Here is a 19,417-nt window from a genome sequence, read left to right as displayed (position 1 = left end):
ACATGACATAAAAATGACAAATGACATAACAACGGATTGGCTCATTGCTACACTAAACCACTGATCTCAATACGGATAAGATCTGATATTTCAGAATCTGCCTTTCTTTATTCTCTTTTGCGTTTCAATACTATTGCATACATTTGTCGAACATCTTTGGATCTCTGCAAACGTTCTTCCTTCTCTTATGTTCATTCTTTTTATCCTGTGTCTATTTTAATATATTTCACAACTTCTATTTATGAAACATACTCCCTTAGGCTATTCCTGTATTCAGTGAGCTACAATCGGTCCCAAGTTTTGCCAACAGTTCCTACTCATTGCTCAGAGAATAAATTTTGCAGCACTCTCACGAATGAATTTACATGCACATTTCTTTCGTACTTTCCAGCCAATTTTGTTTTTCCCCCTTTCCCTCAGGTATCAGAATTCTCAGGAGACGCATTTTTTTCCTATACACCGTATACCATTTTCATAATGGTGACTACCAATGACTGCAAGGTACTCTATATCCACGCGCATTAAACGGAGGAATGTCTATGCAGCTTTTCTCGACAGCATCGTCAAAGTTTTAACGACCGAAAACACAATGTCGCGAGTGTCTAGAAAATATTTTCGTACACGCATTACAGGAGTCTGCTGTCAACAGTTAAGTAACAAAAGTCTGTTCGATAACGCTTTACATATTAGGCCTTAAAAACGCTTGCTGAACTGAACTACCGAAGAATAAACAATAGATATGCCGATGACATTATCGGGTAATTAGGTAACAACAAAAATGGCACCGTGTCAAGTGTCCGGAGCTAGTGTGACAATGGATCAATCCTTTAGATATAAACATTTTTAATTTATAAAAGAAAACAATCCAACCTCCCTATATTTCGCTCCTATCAGATCAACATAATAAAATTAAAAGACCACGCGGCTATGCCGATAGGCTGTTACGAGCTCTTATACTATTATTACACTACGTATATATATATATATATAATAATTGTGGTTTATTACATGGGGTACAATGCATGATTGTTCCGACAGATCGTGCTAATGAGTATTCGTCAACGCTACAGAAATTTCAAAGGATGGACCATTGTATTTCTTCCCTACTATCCTGGCCATACGGATAACTCTTCATGGCAGTGATAAGCAATTTCTTTTCGTATTAGATTACCACTGCCGCTATACTAAGGCTATATACCTACATACAGGCTTTCCCAATTCAGATAAACAATAGAATTTTCATTCGGCACGAATCTGTATATCGTTTGCCTAGACTGGGATAACCTATAATTATTAAAGAGGTACTTTCAAACGGCTTATATCGCAAGAATAAAGTGAATATTTCATTTAAGATGTATGGTCGTCAAATAGATCCCATTAGTCAAACGAAATGCCTTAATCTGCTCATTGAAAAAGTTACTATACAAAATTTTTGGCACATGATTTACGCGTGCCAATAGAACCACCGCGTATTAAAGGGATATGGTAATGGAAGAGATAAGCCGATTCTTCACCGGGTCGCGACACAATAAATTTACCACGAATCGACGTCTCTAATGGGAACTATTTAAATTGCGAGAAGGTAATTGGACCTTGAAAAATTTGGCGTTCACCAACGGCCGGTGAATTACTCAGAGTGCTCGAAAAAATGTACAATGAACGACGTTCTCGAGGAGAGACGAAAATTTCATTTCTTTCTTTTCGGTGGCCACAAAGTTACTTGATAAAATAGCCTTAAATTTTATAAATCCTATTTACAATTTCATAAAATAATATTAATTTAATATATAGTGTTGTTTTTATATTATAACATTGCGTGTATCGTGTGTCGTCGCCTATATGTTCTCGTGTACGCGTTCTCTTGATGTGTGTACAGTAATATATTATTTAATTATTTAAATATTTCATTTGATTATTAGTGATGTGTATTTGTGTTTTCGATATGAGTGGGACAATCCCGTGTTACAAGCAGTGAATGTTGGTTGGCACAGACAGTGGCTGGGTTAAGGCACTTTGGGCTGATTGATTCTCCGCAGCACCCTCCAGCATTACCATCTCATTATTCCCACCCTTCCCCCCTTATATATATCACCATAACCTCCCAAGAGCCCCAATTCTCACCCCTCGTCGCCGATTATAGCCTCTCATTCCCCTTTCTCAGACAAATTTCAAATAATACCCACGGCTCTGACTGCACGGCTCTCACTTTCTGCCATTACAAATTTTCTCTTTTCCCACATTTCCTTCCACCTTCTTCTTCACCTTCCTTCAAACTATCTTAAAGTAAAATACGCTGTTTCCGTGAGCATTGGAGTGTACGTGGCGATTCGAGGTAAGCTCTCACAGAAGCTTTGTGAAATTCGCCGGGAACATACCCTTCTCGTTGGTGCCTTCCTTGATGCCCATTAACCAGCCTTCCTCCTGTAATGATATATAACAATAGATTATTAATAACAGCCACTTTTCATAACCTTACTGAGATTTCATGTCACTTGTATATATGCATATAATTTTTTAAATACAAAAGTGTATATTTGATGTCTTTGACGATACCGTTCTAACGTTGGTACACATACCTGCTCTTCAGGATCGTCGTATTCAATAACGCGAATAATTTCACCCACATCGAACGAGAGCTCGTCCACGTCCTCACGGCTGTACTTGTAAGTCGCCTTCACCCTGTACAAAACACCCGGCGGCAAGTTGTCGGTTGTCGCCCCTATAGATAAATTGGTACCATTTTCATATTCCACGTCTAAAACGATTAAATATCTGCCATTAGTGCTGGACCTGTGTACCTGACTATTTTCTTTCTCTTTTCCGTATCGCAATGATACCAAGACCATGCACAAAGTGGCAGGCAACTTATAACTACTTTGAAAACCCACTGATGTACTTTGACTACAGACGTTAAACAAAAAATGTCTGAACTGAATACTGCAGCCCTTTTCCTTTTTTTGGTCAAGCTGATATACACCGATGGGTTATTTCATTGCTATGCGATATTAAATATAAAGAAAAAATCATGCTATTACCCCTCCACTTAAGTACAGTTTTCTCCAAAATATCAAAGACTTTCGTGGCACACCATCATAATATTCCTCGAGATGATCTAAATTTATTAGTGAGATATTCTTACATGTACCGAATGGCAAATTAATTGAAAACCCTTCTACGTAGCTCTCTGCGAAGTATTAAATTAAAGTTTATACTCATCAAAGAGTCTATTGCACTTTGATTAAATTTCATAATGTGCTTACATATCACTTTCATACGCGTGAAGTCTCTAAGGACACAGAAATCAAGTGTCATGTATCTTACTTGCGTGTTTAATGAAATAAATATTAGTCACAGAGGTTCAATTATTATCAAGTACAGCTATTAGTCACTGGCACAAAGTCACTAGGCTGATTCTCTATCGAATATTGTCTAGCCGCTTATCTTAAAATGTAAGACAGTAAATAATACGTTGATAACAAAGGTGCAATGTCCGAAGAAATTATAAAAGCGAAGTCCCTGTCGATGGTTTAAAAAAATTATGCACCAAGTAAAAAAAGAACGGCATTGTTTTGTGATTACAAAAAAAAAAAAAAAAAAAAAGAGGTCATTATCTAACTGAAGGTTCTCAGCACTAATCTGGGACATTACTCACCAACAGGTATATCATACAATTCCTCAACTCTCTTAGCAGGTGCAATTGTATTTTTGGAAGACGCATCTTGGTTATTTAAGGAATTATCATTGCCATTAGCATTGCCGTTTAACTGTGTCGTCGGCGAGGAGTCGCCAGCAGCTGCAGCTGCAGCGGTGGCTGTTGCCGTGGAATCATCCAAAGCTGTAACACGCAACAAACCACACTCAAACCAAGCATGGATCTAAACTACAGTAATGGTACAACAGCAACAACAATAGGATTGACACAAATAGATAATGCTACCAATGGAAAGCAATTCAAAGCATGCGGGTTGTTAGTAAACCATACTAATTATCACAAGTACCCCACTAGGCTACTTTACTATACAACGACCTGTACCTGCTGTTATATTATTCTGTGCGGGCTGCGTGTTGATTATCAATCTAAAACAGAGAAAATGATTGTGAGTAATTAAGAAAGATAATGTTAACGATCAAATAATGCTGTCGTATCAATATCATCGAATGAGCCTGATCTTACGAGGAATTGGCGTTGGGTGACTTGGGCGATTGCTGTTCTGAATTCTTCTTGAGCGTGTAAGATCCTCGCTGACTTTCATTGGCCAACTTGTCGACTATCGCTTCCAGCTCGGAGAAAACCTGAGATTTGTCAAATGTTCAATGCAGCCCGACAGACTAATTGTCAGTCACTAGCAAAGAGTACCGCTACAGTGAATACCCAATAGGGGACTCAGATCCAGAAACATACCTTGGCACTTTCAGCATGAAACACTTGTTCAGCGGCGAACAAGGTCTGTAAGTTGGTAACAAGGAAAAGTACACGGGAGTCGTGCAACGCAGGTAATTCGTCGTGAAGTTCCGAGTTGAGTTGTTCGTAAGTCCGTTTGGCTTCCTCCAGCTGATCCTTTCCTCTGGATACTTTGAGCTCATCACGTTTCTTAGGATTGCCTTGTAACGACTGGAAGCTGTGTCTCTGACTGTCGTAGTCCACGAGTTTGCGTCCTCTCTTGTCAATTTTTTTCTAAAAAAAGAACACTCGTATCATACCACAAGTAAAAGTAAAATCAATGATAAGATATCTCAATCTCAGCAAGACTCACTCTCATCTCAGGAAATTGGCTCTGATACGTGTTCAATGGTACCAGAACCTGATCAGCCAGCTTGTGCGTAAAGTCTTGCCAGAGCATATCAAGGTTTTGTGCTTGCACGTAGAGAAGATCATGACCCGTCCATTGGCTCTCGTAGATCTCATTCAAAGAGTCCATCAAGGTCTTCGAGGCTGCCTGTACAGCTGTAATCATAAAGGAAGCAATTGCTCAACAGTTGGCTAATCGTAGAAAGACCTTTGAATAAAACCTTGCAAATTGGAAGACTGAATGGACCATACGACAATATAATTGGATACTGCGTATCGTTCACACGTGAACTACGCCAAGATTCCTCACTCTTAATAGGTATGAACTCTAAGTAAAAACATATGACTGTCATTCGTCCGCTTCCTACTTCTAGTAATTCCGGCTGGAATTCTTCCTGCTCTAAGCCTTTGCCTTTTTACTAGCAGTCCTCCTGCAGTTCTCACTGACTTTCCTGACCTACTTCCTCGACTTGCTACCAAGGTGCATTCACCTGCACCACGCCACGATAAGGTAATCATTTGAGAACCGGTCGGTAAATTGCACAGCAACGAGCTTAGACCATTAATTCAGCATGTCGTCCATTAGTGGACAATGCCATAGAGTCGTTTAAGAAAATGACAGTGAATTTTTTATAAAAATTTATCCCTTCCCTGGGTCAAGCACCAGGGCTCGTGCACGATGACATTCCCAGTGAACGGCAGTGAAAAGCGTAATTCCTTGAGCCATTACGACAAAGCACGAAGGTCAATCGTCAAGCGAAGCAATGAATCAGCCCGTGCATCGGGCGGCTGTAACTTATGGACAAGTCATACATCTAAAAGCAGATATCCGAGCATGGTTAAACTTGGTGATGATTTTCCAAAGATGGCGAAAGATTTTTATTTTCTATCCTTAGCTAATTAGACGGCATTGGATTGGACGAGGAGACGTGACAAGCTGCAAGAAGCAAAGAAAATATTAAAACTGACACATGGTGCTTTGCTTTGCTGCAGCAACGTGTCGGGGTGTCAGGCTATAAGGGAAAAATGAAGACCCGGCAAAACTTTGCACTACGTTTCCTCTCTTGGGTAAGATGACACACGGTGCGAAGGAGACGGAACGAATGTAAGGTAAATAAATCTTTGTTAACTATTTAAAACCCACATGGAACGGGGGGGCTCTCGTTGCTTTGCAAATGCAGCCAAGAGTCATTGGCCCGATTTGCTATGGTTGCCAAGCGACTTGGGCTTCTGCTCGAATCGTCATAACTGTATACAGTGCTGCTGATGAATTTAGGAACGTTATTAGACGTCGTTACTTTATGGAATAGGGTCACTGTGCCAAGAGTTGCCGCACCCTTCTTCTCTGTACGGGGACAAGTAGACGCGTGGCTGGTGATAGAATTTTGACATGAATTTTCGAAAAAAAAAAAAAAAAAAAATTTCTTTTCTTTAATACTTACCCCTAACACACCTGATGTAATTGTTGAATTCCTTTTGCAGCCTGGTCGCCGCATTCTGCTGTCTCGTGAAATTTTGCAAATGCTCGTCGAATATGTCGTCGGCGGTTCTGTCGACTTTGCCCAAATTTTGGAGGAACTGAAAATTACCAGAAATTACGCTGATTAGCTGACGCGAATAAATTAAAGACATACCGACGCTTTCAATCGGATAGAGAATTCGAAAGGGAGCTCCGAAAGGGCACGTGGGCGTTTTTAAAGTGGCATTGGGGATGCGTGGGTTCGACTGGGAATCCTGTATCGCCATATATGTTGAGCACGCGTGGTCAACCGGTGGACGAGCCATTTGGAACCATCGAAATTGCTTTGACGCAAGCGAAGGAAGTACGAAGGATTTATGATACAGTGGATTCAAAATATTTTTGGGAAGAAATAAAATTTTTTTTTATATAATTTCCAATTTCACTTTTTTTTATTGATCACTCCGTATTCGTATTCTCGTCGCAACAATGATTTCTAACGAATCTAATTTTTTCATCTTGTCGTCGCTGAAAAAAAAAAAAAGAATTTAATCAGTGCGTGCTACGCTCCGTAATAATAAGGTGCGACGTTGCGAAACGTGACGCAACGGCGGCTGACCGCAAAAGAAATTTCACGACACTTTCCCATTATCTGTCCTTACCAAAGAAATCTTAGCCGCACGACCGATTACAGAATTTCATTATCTTTTCCTCATGGTCTTTCGCGAAAATTCAACCAGTCTGTTCAGCTTTGTTGACATCACACGACTCAAGCACAGACTGCCTATATATAGCCATTGCGTATAACGATGCATGCTTATCCACTGCGAGAGAGCATGTAGTACCCATAGAACCATATAACCCATAGAATCCATGTATTACCATTAGACGAACTTTGTTAATTACTGAAATTACAATCACCACAAGACGCGTCCATCTAAAAATTGCGCGTAGAGGAAAAAAATAAAATTTATCTTAAAAAAAAAACAACCAAAAGTCATACCTACAAATTCTAACCCCATAGCTACCCAGCCGTTTCATTCGGCACGAACAAGTGGAACGTCTATGAGAATTCCCATTACGTAAGTATCCGCGTAGCGAAGCGGCGCTCGTTCTTCCCGATACGTCATGCAAAGGTAAAATGAGGTGCGCCTGTACGACCTTCCATAACGAACAAACTGTATATATATATATATACATATTTCATTACAGTACAGTCACTGATCAAAAGAAGACGTTGCACAAACCGCGTGAAATAGTACTATGTTCGTTATTATTGTTATAGTACTTGCCACGTATTCGGACGTAACAATGCATACGTGCATACATATATATATTAAAAAAAAAAAAAAAAAAAAAACATGGCGGACATCGAGTACCACTACCGGATATTTTTAAGTGAAATTTCGGTGTAAACAGCGATCTTAAAATTGTCCCATTAAAATGCAACGTGTGCAGTGTAGAGACTTGGGGTTAACCAAAATGATTTTTACGTTGCCGTATATAGTAACTGCATAATCCGTTAGTTCGGCCATGACCTTAGCCGTAAAGTTAAAAGACGTATAGTAATGGCCGCGAGCGTTGAGGTACTCGTGGTCAACGTACAGTATAGCCAACCGATAGATAAGTAAACGCATCGTGGATTGAAACAAGGGTTAATTGTATCCGAGATAAAGAAGACGAGTGACGTAATAATAATTAATGACGACAATGCCAAAAGTTCAATGAGGGACGTCGGGGAATTTTTTTTTTTTTTTTCTAACGAAAATGAAAGATACGCGGACTCCGTGCTGGAGTCGTGTGTTATGCTAAATGAATAACGGTAGGTCGTTATAACATTGCGACAAGGAGAATCTCTATCCTAATAGCGAACAACTTCAGGTGCAAGAGGCGAGTTCGATAGCCTGGCAATAGGTGGAAGCACGGAGAGTTAGAGAAAAATATTCGAAGACGTTTCGAAACTTAGAGCAGCGCGAAGATGTGGAATTACGCGAATAGAATAGATGCACGTAAAAGGTAAGAATGGTGAAAAAAAAAATAAAAAATAAATTACAGCTAAGAAATTAATCGCGATTCGCTCATGGCGGACGGAAGGGGAATTGGTTTGGGAAATTAAATTTCTTTTTTGCGTTTCGACGCCTATGGACGCGGAGGATCGCGACCTCGTTTCTGGAGCTCTGGGAGTCGTAAAAGTGGGACAGCCGAATTCGCCGGAAACCGGTGGACCCCGGCCACGTATTAGTTTTTGCTCGTGAAAAAGAAGAAGGTACCAAAAGTGGAATCCACGCGGATTTTGGTAATCGATCGAATTTTTGAAATTTCATAATACGCCAATTTTCTTTTTCATGCATTTTTTCACGGTACGTGCGCAACGTGAATAACGGACCGATAATACCAGTGTATATATGTATAGACAGGATGGTTGGCTGTCTGACGAGACGGAATGTTCTGAAAATCTCAACATGGAAATGGGAACGAAATTATTTATTGGTGTTGTTCCTCCAGCCATCTTCTTGACGTTCGAGCCATAAACACTGACACGTGTTAACTATATTCCCTCGGACTTTTTATCACGTCCCGTCCTATGTTTACTCGCGCATTATAATTCATGTTTATCGCGATCTCAGTGCCGCGCACTTACCAGTGGAGTTTGGCATTAGCCATATATACCGAGATTTCGAAAATTTATAAAAAAAAAAAAATTGTGTACCATCAACGAGCACGAAAATAAATTTTGCCGAGAAACCTGCAATTTCACGTGATACGATGAAAATTTTTTTTCTCATCTATCATCCACCTCTCGATCTCGGTGATAAGAAGAAGCGTTATCAAGGTCAATGATCCAATGACGTCAGGAAAAATTACGCAACATTTAAAAAAAAAATCCATAAAACTCCCTATCGAGTAAAACCATCCAGACCCTGCAACAGTCTATAACAAGTATCCAAAATAGAGAATTCCCTTAATCTTATTAATAGCAAAAGCAGAAGATGACGTAGATGGTTCCGTTGCACTGCTATTATTGTGCCGTCGTTACGTACGGCCCCGTTTTACGCGTTCAGAACGTTCGCCATTGTCCCCAAGACCGTTTGCTGGCAGAACGTTAGAGGCGTTAAAAAAAAATTGTGAAAAAAATTCTCAAAAAATCACAGCAGTCCAAAAAAAAAGTACAAGTAAAAAAATTTTCATCTCAAAATCGACACTGCTGGAAATCCTAACGGGATAAAGAGATGCTTTCTCCATAGGTGGTAACGCGAGACGATTTGCTTGGAGAATGTCGGAGAGACATCGAGAGGAACGAAAAGAGGGAATCGGAATGTTGGCGCGGACTTCGGACATCAACCTCGAGAGCAGCCGACCCAGCCACTCGGCCAATCACACCGGCATAAATGGACCTCCTCGACCACCTATGACCACGCATGCTTCCATACGTTTCCCAATGCCCACTGGTCCAATGCCATCTGTGATACCTGAATGACGAACCCTGAAGGGGATACCAGTAGCTCGCAGCATCCAGAATAATCACCTGTTTGACTATACTAAACATTACACTCATGGACCAGTACATTGTATATCGTGGGTACAGACGGATCTCGCCTTGTTTACTTATTAAAAAAATCTGAAAAAATTAATCAAAACCAAATGGTTCAAATACACCAAAAACCGGTAACAAGTAGCGAGAGAGACAAATAACGATAAGACTGAAAAAAAATATTTAACATTCCTCGTCAATTTCTTATCACTCGTTACGACTCGTTAGCGATACCAAATCAGACGCGGTTAATCGATCGTTAATAATAACAATAACTATTTTGTGACCAATGATCCTTAACTGGATAAAAATAATTATTATATCCAGATGCGACTTCCTTTTTTTCATTGGAATAGAAATGAAATTGCTACAACCTTTTTTTTTTACTCGTTCAAATCTCTCTTCGGTTCAGTCTATGCCGTATGAAGGGACTATACCTATGTTCGTGGCGTACACGCCAATCGAGTATTTCCAAAAGCTGTACCAGTTGGTTAACTTTGCCAAGACAAAGTGATACTGGAACGCGTTACGAGTTGGAATATTATGTTACATATATATCTGTATGCGAAATATTTCTCTATACCATGGATATAGATTTTTATACTGTTGATAGGAGTACACACAGATAAGCCAGGTATCTAACGTAAGTGCCAGTTCTCATGAAGGCACTGGCTCTGCTGCTTCCAGGGAGTTGCCTTTAGGAATGTGCCACGACATGACAATGAGAACGTTGAGTGGGGTGTGTGCTTGTTACGTAGCGCCTTTGTGAATGACACTGGTGCCACATTACGTATGTAGGTAGGAGGGCATTGCGTTTACGCAGGACGTAAGCTGACTTTAGCCAATTGGTCCCCAATAAATAAAAATCAATTGGTATAATTGAACAAATAAATTGTATGAAATAAGAAAAATACCTGGCGCAGTTGGAATTTATATATTTCCATGTAAGGCTGTTAAGAACGCTGATCCGGAATACTTGAAGAAACCGATAAGAGAAGCAGGTACTTGAGTGGATAGTGATTATGAAAATGATTGCAGCCATAATCTGTATCTTAAGTGTGTATATAGAATAATAACAGTTGAACAGCTGTTTATCTTATATATTTTTGGGTCTCCCTCTCTGTATGTATATATATATATATATTTAATGAATTAATGTGTCACGTGATACCTTGAATAAATATACATTAAATTGGATATACTGGAACCATGTGGGTAATAGGTAGCTTCTGACACCCACTTGTATGTTGATCGTCGCGACGCCATATTAGGCTACGTGGAATCGCATAGTCGACGTCGTGACTGACGGCCAGATTGTATATGTATACTTCACGTGGCTCCTTTAATTTTCAGGACCGCTCCAACTACACGTAACATCCGGTATATTTGACAGCTGCCACGTCCGAGCTTCAAATCTTTGATAACCGACACCTACAATTTTCGAAATTAATTTTGACTTTTTTTTCGACAAAATTTTATCGACCAATCGTCATAACGTATAAATTCGTCGGTACAGTCCAACAGTCTGTCCTTTTTCCGAGAGCACCATACGTGACTCGTATGTGCTCACGCGTTCACTCCGTGACTCCAGAATGGACCTGAGTTATTACACCGTTGAGCGGATCAGTGCGAATTGCGCTATTGTCCAGAATATACTTATACGTGATCTTGTCCGGTGTGAATTTAACGATGGTTTAGATAACACAGGGGCGAGGCTGGCAATCAATCGTGTGGTACGTGACGTCACAGATCTGCGTATGACCTAATCGGATAATTCGAGATAACAAAAATATTAAATATTCAATTCCGAAATCTATTTTTTTTTTTTTTTTCGAAAATTTTACATACATGGAATTTGAGAATGGACCATATGGGTATATTCAAGCTAACTCGGGCACAACGAAAAATAGTGGTCGGACACACAGTGGTTATGACAATTGTCCTGAGTGGAAAAAAAAATAAAATTGATATCAGTGATACGAGGGCAGACTGATCTACCCCTCTCCCGCCGCCCCGTTCGTGTGACGAAGGCTAATTCAATTACCGTGCTCAAATTATGCTGTTATAAATAGTTAAAAAAAATGTAACAAATTGACATAGGACTGTTAGCAAGGACGTAGTATACGAACAAGCCAGACGTATCGGTATTCAGGTAGCAGCGAAAGACTTGAGATTTGAATTTCATAAGAGGAACGACGTGTCTGCATACGTTATGACGTAAACAAGCGAAGATCAGCCAGATACCGAAATTCAGTTTACGACGAAGTTAAGTTAGTAACGTCACTAACTGTGTATATACATTTAGGTCTGAAAATTTTCCAAGGTTCCTCCAAGGTAACGTTTCACGAGGCTACCAGCCGGTGGCTGGGTACGAGGATATGTTCACGCACGTGCTTATTTATTTTTCCGAGATTTACAGTTTTTTTTTTTTGCCAAATTTCCTTGAAACCTATATTTCTCAGTCATGATATACGCGACGTTGAGTGAACAGAGTATATTGTATATGCTATTACAGTAAAATCGGCATGTGCGCTGGTTAGCAATTTTTGAACGGTGAGAAAATTTTCATTGCCCTGTGATAGCATTGTGAATGCTGCGGATAGCGAATCGAGCCGCTGCTGCATTCTGTTGGAGCGAAGGCTAAGGTCAATGTAATTATCAAATTGCGCATCCATGGTTCGTCAAGGGAGAACAGGTTCTGCTAAGTAATAATAAAAGCTACGTACGCGAACCCGTATGTCACGTATGTAGTAAAGTACGCGCGTGATATATTTTGATGATCATATATAGAATAAAGGTTTTGATTTTTCGATCGGATGCAATTAATCTGAAGATAATATTGATTAAAGTGCACGTCATTATTGATACATGCATGCTGATATAACTATATAATTTATGTATCATATATATGCATATATGATTGAATAAGGAATTTCATCTAAAGATATAAAACGCATGTTCTTATCTGTACGATCAATGAATAACTTTGATAAAGTCCATAAGGGCAAGTAATAATTACGAAAAATTCGACTTTTATCCCTTTTTTGTCTTTATGCAATTTGAATGAAATTTCAAAAATTCACACTTGCCATGTGATAAATATATCTAGTGTCTCTACCGAGCAATTTATACGGACTCTGTATACGAGTAAAATTGTATTTGCAAAATGACACCACGTGTTTCCACGTTTCGTCCAATTTGTAACTTCCTCTTGAACACTCATGGGCTTACGTGTTGAGTTAGAAGAATTTTGGTGTTTCTCGAAGTTACGGTGACCCAGGGTCACGAAGCAGCTCCATCGAAAAAATCTTGATATAATAAACAGCTATTTCCAAAGTCCAGATCGAAGTAAGATCCATAAGCGTAAGTCAATCGATATGGTATCATTGATCGATATGTCAGTACCACTTTCATCATGTGATGTAAGAAGATTCTGATTGGCGCAAACAGCCGTCACAAGGACTCGGCGGAACGCTGGATGATGCCAAGAATAAACCGTCAACTTCCAAGACGACGGGACCAGCGAGAGATCCAAGAGATCTGGAGTGTTCGTTGAGAATTCTGAGAATAATTTATTATGAAAAGTTAAAATACGCCAAATACGTAAAATCACAATGGATGATAGCGCCATGCTTTCTTATCAATCCCCCAAGGTTTTTCCTTGACAAAATCTACTGGTACAAGACGAACGAGCAGTGTGTATTTTTACCACCATTTTTTTTTTTGATTAGTTTGATATTTAACCTCGGCGTGTATTTGAGTTTCTCCAATCTCGCGAGCCCGTGCTAATCCGCTCTTTCGACTTTGTATTAACTGCAACAGCGAGCACTGGTCCATACAGCCTCCCAAGTTAAGTACTAAATAGATATTAAGCCCAGTTCACACGTCATCGTCTGAAATCACTTTGGCAAAGTACCGTTCAAAATTGATTTACTATTGGCAAAATGGATAACTGAATTTTCGAAAATATTTCCAAAAATTCATTTTATCTCAATAATCGCGATTACGCGATAACAAATTTTTGCATTTCCAATGGACCAAACTGATCATACCTGTCAGAGATGACTGCGTATTAATTGCTCGTTAAGCTGCCAATCAATAATCAACAAGTTTGAGCTATCGTTAGGTACAATCAGCTATTGAGATACTTGAACTGATAAGGAATTTCTTATCAATCTTTTACGGGTACAGCGATCCAGCTTCTTCACACGTTCACGACATCGACTCATCGAATGCTATTTATCTAAGCTAGACCCAAGATTCTCGTTCACGTTCACAGGTTCACGGTGTGGCTCTCTACTGCTCAGGTTCGCTCGGAATAGACAGAAGGAACTGGGTCGTGACCTCCATTAAGACTCTTCTGGTATCACGTTCCTTATCAGTGACCAATACAGCATCCGTTCTTTTCTACGGATTATTGGTGGAGTATAATCGTAATCGTAAGATACACAGACAAATTTTACCAGCATCTTGAGTCTGTATTGAAAAAAAAAAAAAATTGACCCGCGAGATCAGCTACAGTGAATTTTATGAAAAAAACTAAAATTTCCAGCATATTTACTTATATTGACAAAAAAAGAAAAAAACCCGGTGAAATCAGCCTGAAACGTTTCTATCAACAGTGTTACCCTACTTGGGTGACTTTTCAATTTCCAAGTATTAGACTTTCTGAACGTGGTAAAAAAAATGACAAAATTTTTCAAATTTAAAAAAAAACTCGTCTCCGCGACAGATGAACAAATTTTATTTCGTATAATGCACTGCATTGGCAACCGAGATGATAAGGTGATGCAGTTGGGTCCCGAGGAAAGTGCATCGTGGATAGAGAATAGAATGCAGTACGAGTGCATTGTCGTATAATTAATTAAAATGCAGATCTACTAATGCGAGAGAGAGAGAGAGGGGGGGGGGGACTGTAAAGATCGAGTACGACAGGTGATCTCGACCTGAATTTCAAAATGTGTCCTACGCAATTCGCAGTTTAACTCGAGACAATGAGGTTCCATCTGCATTGGGGTTTGCAGCAGTACCAAACGGCTGCAACATGTGCATCGTCACTTCCTGCCATCAGTGCAGTCTGTATGCAACGGGTGTTCATGTGGTTCATATTTGGATCATCTTAGTATTACTCAATAAGACTGTCATTGTTGTCTATAGATCAGTACATTACGCGCGGCATAGATAGTGATCAAATTTGACAGCTGTCAAAAAATGAAAAATGCAATAGAAAAGCAAAGGAGTGAGAAAGGTACAAATATCTGTTGGTAAATGACTGGTTCGATCGGCTGATTAGAAAATAAAATAATTTTTGAAAATTTCTATATTTTTCATACATATGAATTCAACGATTTCAAAAATCGAATGCCAAAAAAATCTTGTTCATTGGACCTGATTGAGATGCTGTGAAAATCTGTAAGGGGACCGATTACAAGCGTTAATCGCAGATATCAAGCATTTTAAAATAAATAAACGGTATTATCAATCGCGAGACGAAGGTCGCACGTTGCAATAAGTATTGAAAAAAAATGTATGTATGATAAAAAAAATAGTCAATTTCTATTTCACGTTGTGCAAATATATTTTTCGGCAAACGGTATATGCACGATCCGTCTCCGATAAGTTCTCGAGATATTTAAGCGCAGCATCCCGAACAGTGAGAATATTCATCCAGGATTGAAAATCGAGTATAGCGTCCGTTCCCATTTGTAAAAAAAAGGTATAAATATTTCGTTCGTCATTCGGCAAGACGGCGCTCTCGATATCTCGGCAGAGTGAGATACAACCGAGAAAAAATATTTTCAAAGATTGAAAATCCAGAAGAAAATTAAAATAAAAAATTGACAGGCTGTTACAAAACCCACACAAAGTAGCACAAGTCGTCCGCATAACGCGAGAAACACGTATCAATTAAGAATCTAAAACGAGGGAGAACTTCGAGATCTTAGAAAGAGAGTTCTGCATTTGTCGTCAGCCGTTCTGTATTTATATACGTTAACCGAGTGAGCTGGACCAGGGCCAGCATCATCAAGATCCTGTCTCACTGTTTTACTTGCTTTGGGCCGAACGGTCAACCAAGAGAATTCGTTTCGCACCCCGAGACTCCAACCCGAATAAAAGGAGCGCAACGATGTCTACTCTTGGAAACTCCGGCGCCGGGAATAAAACCAGGAAACAAGTGTGGCAGACGTAATTAGAAGGGAAAAAAAAAAAAATTTTTTTTCCAAAAATCATTACTCCCAATAGCAAGAAAAAAATATATCGAGCACGAGTCAAAGTCCCAAAGACACGATGAATGATCTTCCAAAAAATAATTAGATTCGAGTTAATCACTTAGCTGATGACTCGGCAAATTCACTGGAGCGAGTGATCCGTTTAAAAATACGAAATACCAAAGATACCTCCATTTCGAATGACGTTTCTTTACGTAATAACGACTTTACTAATGTTTCATACGATCCTCGTGCAATTACGTTCCGCCGTCGTTAGCGCTTATGGAATTGCGTAATTGACTCAAAAATACTAATACAAAATTGACCAATGCTCCGTTTTGCATCTCGAGATGAAATTTTCTCATCGCGCCGAAATCGAGCCGAGAAGCTCGTAGATATATTTGCCGAGTCTTGCGGGGACGGCGACGGGCAGAAACGCCCGGGACTTCGGGACGAGAATAGTAACGGGTAGGCGAGGTGGAAGACGATAGAGAGTGGACACAGTAGTTTCGTCTACCAGAGTTTACTGGGGGTTTACTTGCTTCCGCCATGACACTTGGATGGTCCGTCGATCATTCGGATACACTGCCAATCGACAGAGCTTACAGAACACGAGTTAGCATTGTCAGCCAGTAGCCGCCGTGTAGAGTCAGGGTAAAAATAAAAAAAAATTTTCCAATAAAAATAAGAAATCCTAGTACGACCCCAGTCACCGATTTTTCAAGTTAAAAAAAATGAATTTTCAATACCTTTATCAAAAACGCATATAAATATTGTACAGTTATATAATAAATTCCAGCCGGTATAAAAGACTCCAAGATTTTCTTGTAACCCCTTTATAAATTCCAATGCGATGCCACAAGTATGGGTTAACTATTTTGCGGTGTCTGATAGGCACGGTACAGTTGATGGATTCTACGGTACAAGTATATCCACAAACTTTCTTCTGCTGGTAGTAATGATAATGGTGCACCTAGTACCTCCAGTAACAGTAGCAGTTGATACTTTTACGGCCGTCGCGTTTCATCGGACCATTTAACGACACGTACATAGACCAAGGACTTGAGATTTCTTCATACAAAGTTTCACGGAAAACTACCTGAAGTACAGTCGACAAGATATCAGAGTTGGTACACGGTGAAGAATGGTTGAGAAATTTTTATGAATTCGTCAAGGAGCCATTTTCTTTTTGTCCATAAATAAGTCAATGGATGATAACGTACGTGTCTGTTGGTTGTGCATCATACAGTTAGGATGCGAGAAGTAGCCCGGTCCGGCATTGCTATACGTAGACCGGTTCTACCGGATAAGTTTCTGTTGCCGACCGTCAGAACCAGCAACAAGCGATACAGGCATGGTAAATACAAAAAGGCAGACAAACAGAAACGCCTACGAATCTTTCCCAATAGTTTTCACGGGAAATTGCAGCGTGGCAAAGTATAGGAAAAAAATATTTTAAAAAATCGTCACCCACGCCAAGTATTATTTTTAATTTTTTACAGACGCTCAAGATAACGTAAAAACTTTGAAACGTCCATAAAGAAATTCGATATTTGAGGTTCAATGTCGTTATTAGATTTAATCAGATAACGAGAGGATAATCGATTTTGTTTCTATAGGATAATTACGAGGGAATTGATTATGCACTTTTTTTTCCATTTATAATTCGATTCGCTTCGCTTAACCTAACCTAACCCTATTTTTTACCCCTTTACGTCACTTCAAACAGTGTCCACACGTGCTCGTCGCAATTTTAATTGTAGGAAAGCCTGAGGCATCTACGTGCCGCCGTTATACATGGCGTTGCGACATGCTCTTTGGCAGCAATCAACGTCGAATGCCTTGAATGCGTCTCGGTTAAATGAACGATATGCGCAGAGACCGGTAAGCCGATAGAAAGGACCGGGCGATCGTTCGACCGATGTAACATTGGAATGCAGGCTGGGAAAGGGAGGAAAACAAAAAAGGAATCGAGTTACTGGAAAAGTTAGATTTCCTTACGGCACGGCATACAGTCACCCGAATAAAGACGAAATAATATCCCGAATGAAATTCCGCTTGTAGGTTAAGAGATTCTCACGAGCTGTAATCAGAATGGAAAGTAATCCGAGACCTTACGGCAGACGCTACAATCTTTAAGGGATTAAGGTATCGAATACTGTATACAGATAGAGTTAAGTGCCACCGGTACAACGCGTGTACTGTTATAAAAGTACTTCTTTGTTATGAAGCAAAATGCGCTCGCCATAACACCATGAATATGCATACTATGGTAATGTATATGCATGTGGTTGACAATTGCGGTAACGAGATGGAATTACAAATTTAAATGGTTGATTGAACGAAATCTAGATGCACTTGGTAGTTGCTGTTGTATCGATCAATCGTGGAATTCCGACCACGTGCCTTGTGTCGTCCGCTTGAGGACGAGATGCTGACAATGGGTGCCTTGTAAGGCTACCTGGTGGTATCAGCATACTGGTATTACTGTTACTGTTCGTATAGGAGTGCATGTAAAATTGCATTGCTGCACTAAGAGAGAATATGTACGAGAGTGTTATGGGTATAATAAATTGTAGATTCTTTGTGCGATGCTGTACGGAGCATTTATGAGTTTAATGGGAATTGGTGATTTTCAAGGGTGGAGGATAAAATTTTGAGTAGTGTCCGGTGAATGTGTCATAATTAATTAAAGTGTTTAAGGGTGATTAATGAAAAGTGGAGAAACTTATTGACGCTTGTACTAGGTTGCATAAGTAATTGTCGTTTTAATCGAAACTGGTAAATATCGTGCATATGTATTATGGGTATTATGTAAGTCTTACCGGATAAGTGACTCGGAACGAGAGGAACGTGTTTTACTGCGAAAACAATTGTTCATTTTTGTATTAATACGGGAAGAGTTTGAATTCTTTGAAATTTTGACATATAACCACCGGTTTTACGATCTTGATAGAAAGAAATCTTGAGGAACTGACCGAGGGTCTTTTGAGAATCCTGTCTGGGAAATGAGAGGATTATTCTTGACTTTTTGAAGAAATTCAAGAAATACAAGCCACAAGGGAAATTGCATTATACATATGTGTTAATACTTTGCGTAGAGTTGAGCTAACGAGATTGAGGAAAATGTCGCAGGTAATTCTGGAGCCTTGCCCGTGGAATGAGAAATTGAAATTACTCACCTTCTCTTTGGCGCGACCCGCGTGTTTTTGCACTGTCTTCGCAATCAACGCACCCTTACTCTCAGCCATTTTATCTCGCGTGTGCCGGAGCGTTATGCTGTTACTAAACACAAACTCGACTCGTCTCTGACCGGTCTGTATTCCACCAATAGCAGAGCAAGTGCACCGACGGAAGTGCGGATGAATACTGGAAATGCGGCAGAACTGTCTGTGGCCATCTTACTGAGTTTCCCAGGTCCGCCGCAA

General features: G+C 39.7%; 1 protein-coding gene across 5 annotated transcripts; it reads right to left on the bottom strand.

Moving 5' to 3' along the window:
• Window positions 1-64: 64 nt before the first annotated feature.
• LOC107272251 (myc box-dependent-interacting protein 1) lies at window positions 65-19,386 on the bottom strand. Of its 5 annotated transcripts, XM_025089586.1 has the most exons (10): window positions 19,172-19,365; window positions 13,012-13,341; window positions 6,232-6,367; window positions 4,755-4,945; window positions 4,403-4,675; window positions 4,175-4,293; window positions 4,034-4,077; window positions 3,653-3,835; window positions 2,577-2,755; window positions 65-2,421 (listed from the first exon to the last, which is right to left on the bottom strand). In XM_025089586.1, exons 4-10 carry the CDS (start codon window positions 4,917-4,919, stop codon window positions 2,341-2,343), a joined length of 1,044 nt encoding a protein of 347 aa, XP_024945354.1. In that variant the 5' UTR covers window positions 4,920-4,945; window positions 6,232-6,367; window positions 13,012-13,341; window positions 19,172-19,365; the 3' UTR covers window positions 65-2,340. The 5 variants fall into 5 exon arrangements, with proteins under 5 accessions (XP_024945354.1, XP_015604719.1, XP_015604720.1 ...); XM_015749233.2 differs by lacking the exon at window positions 13,012-13,341 and having other exon boundaries at window positions 19,172-19,386; XM_015749234.2 differs by lacking the exon at window positions 13,012-13,341 and having other exon boundaries at window positions 2,577-2,719; window positions 19,172-19,382.
• Between the last annotated feature and the right edge of the window lie 31 nt (window positions 19,387-19,417).

Source organism: Cephus cinctus, unplaced genomic scaffold (genome assembly GCF_000341935.2).
Source record: "Cephus cinctus unplaced genomic scaffold, Ccin1 Ccin1_scaffold1146, whole genome shotgun sequence".
Taxonomy (NCBI): Eukaryota; Metazoa; Arthropoda; class Insecta; order Hymenoptera; family Cephidae; genus Cephus; species Cephus cinctus.
Note: the sequence above shows the minus strand (reverse complement) of the source record. Positions and strands in the feature narration are given on the sequence as shown.

Coding starts and splice junctions, on each gene's coding strand:
- LOC107272251 (XM_015749233.2), bottom strand. CDS start 19,240: ATGGCTGAGAGTAAGGGTGCGTTGATTGCGAAGACAGTGCAAAAACAC. Junction 4,946..6,231: donor TTACATCAGGTGTGTTAGGG/GTAAGTATTAAA, acceptor TTATGATTACAG/CTGTACAGGCAGCCTCGAAG. Junction 2,756..3,652: donor ATTGTATGATATACCTGTTG/GTGAGTAATGTC, acceptor TAATCGTTTTAG/ACGTGGAATATGAAAATGGT.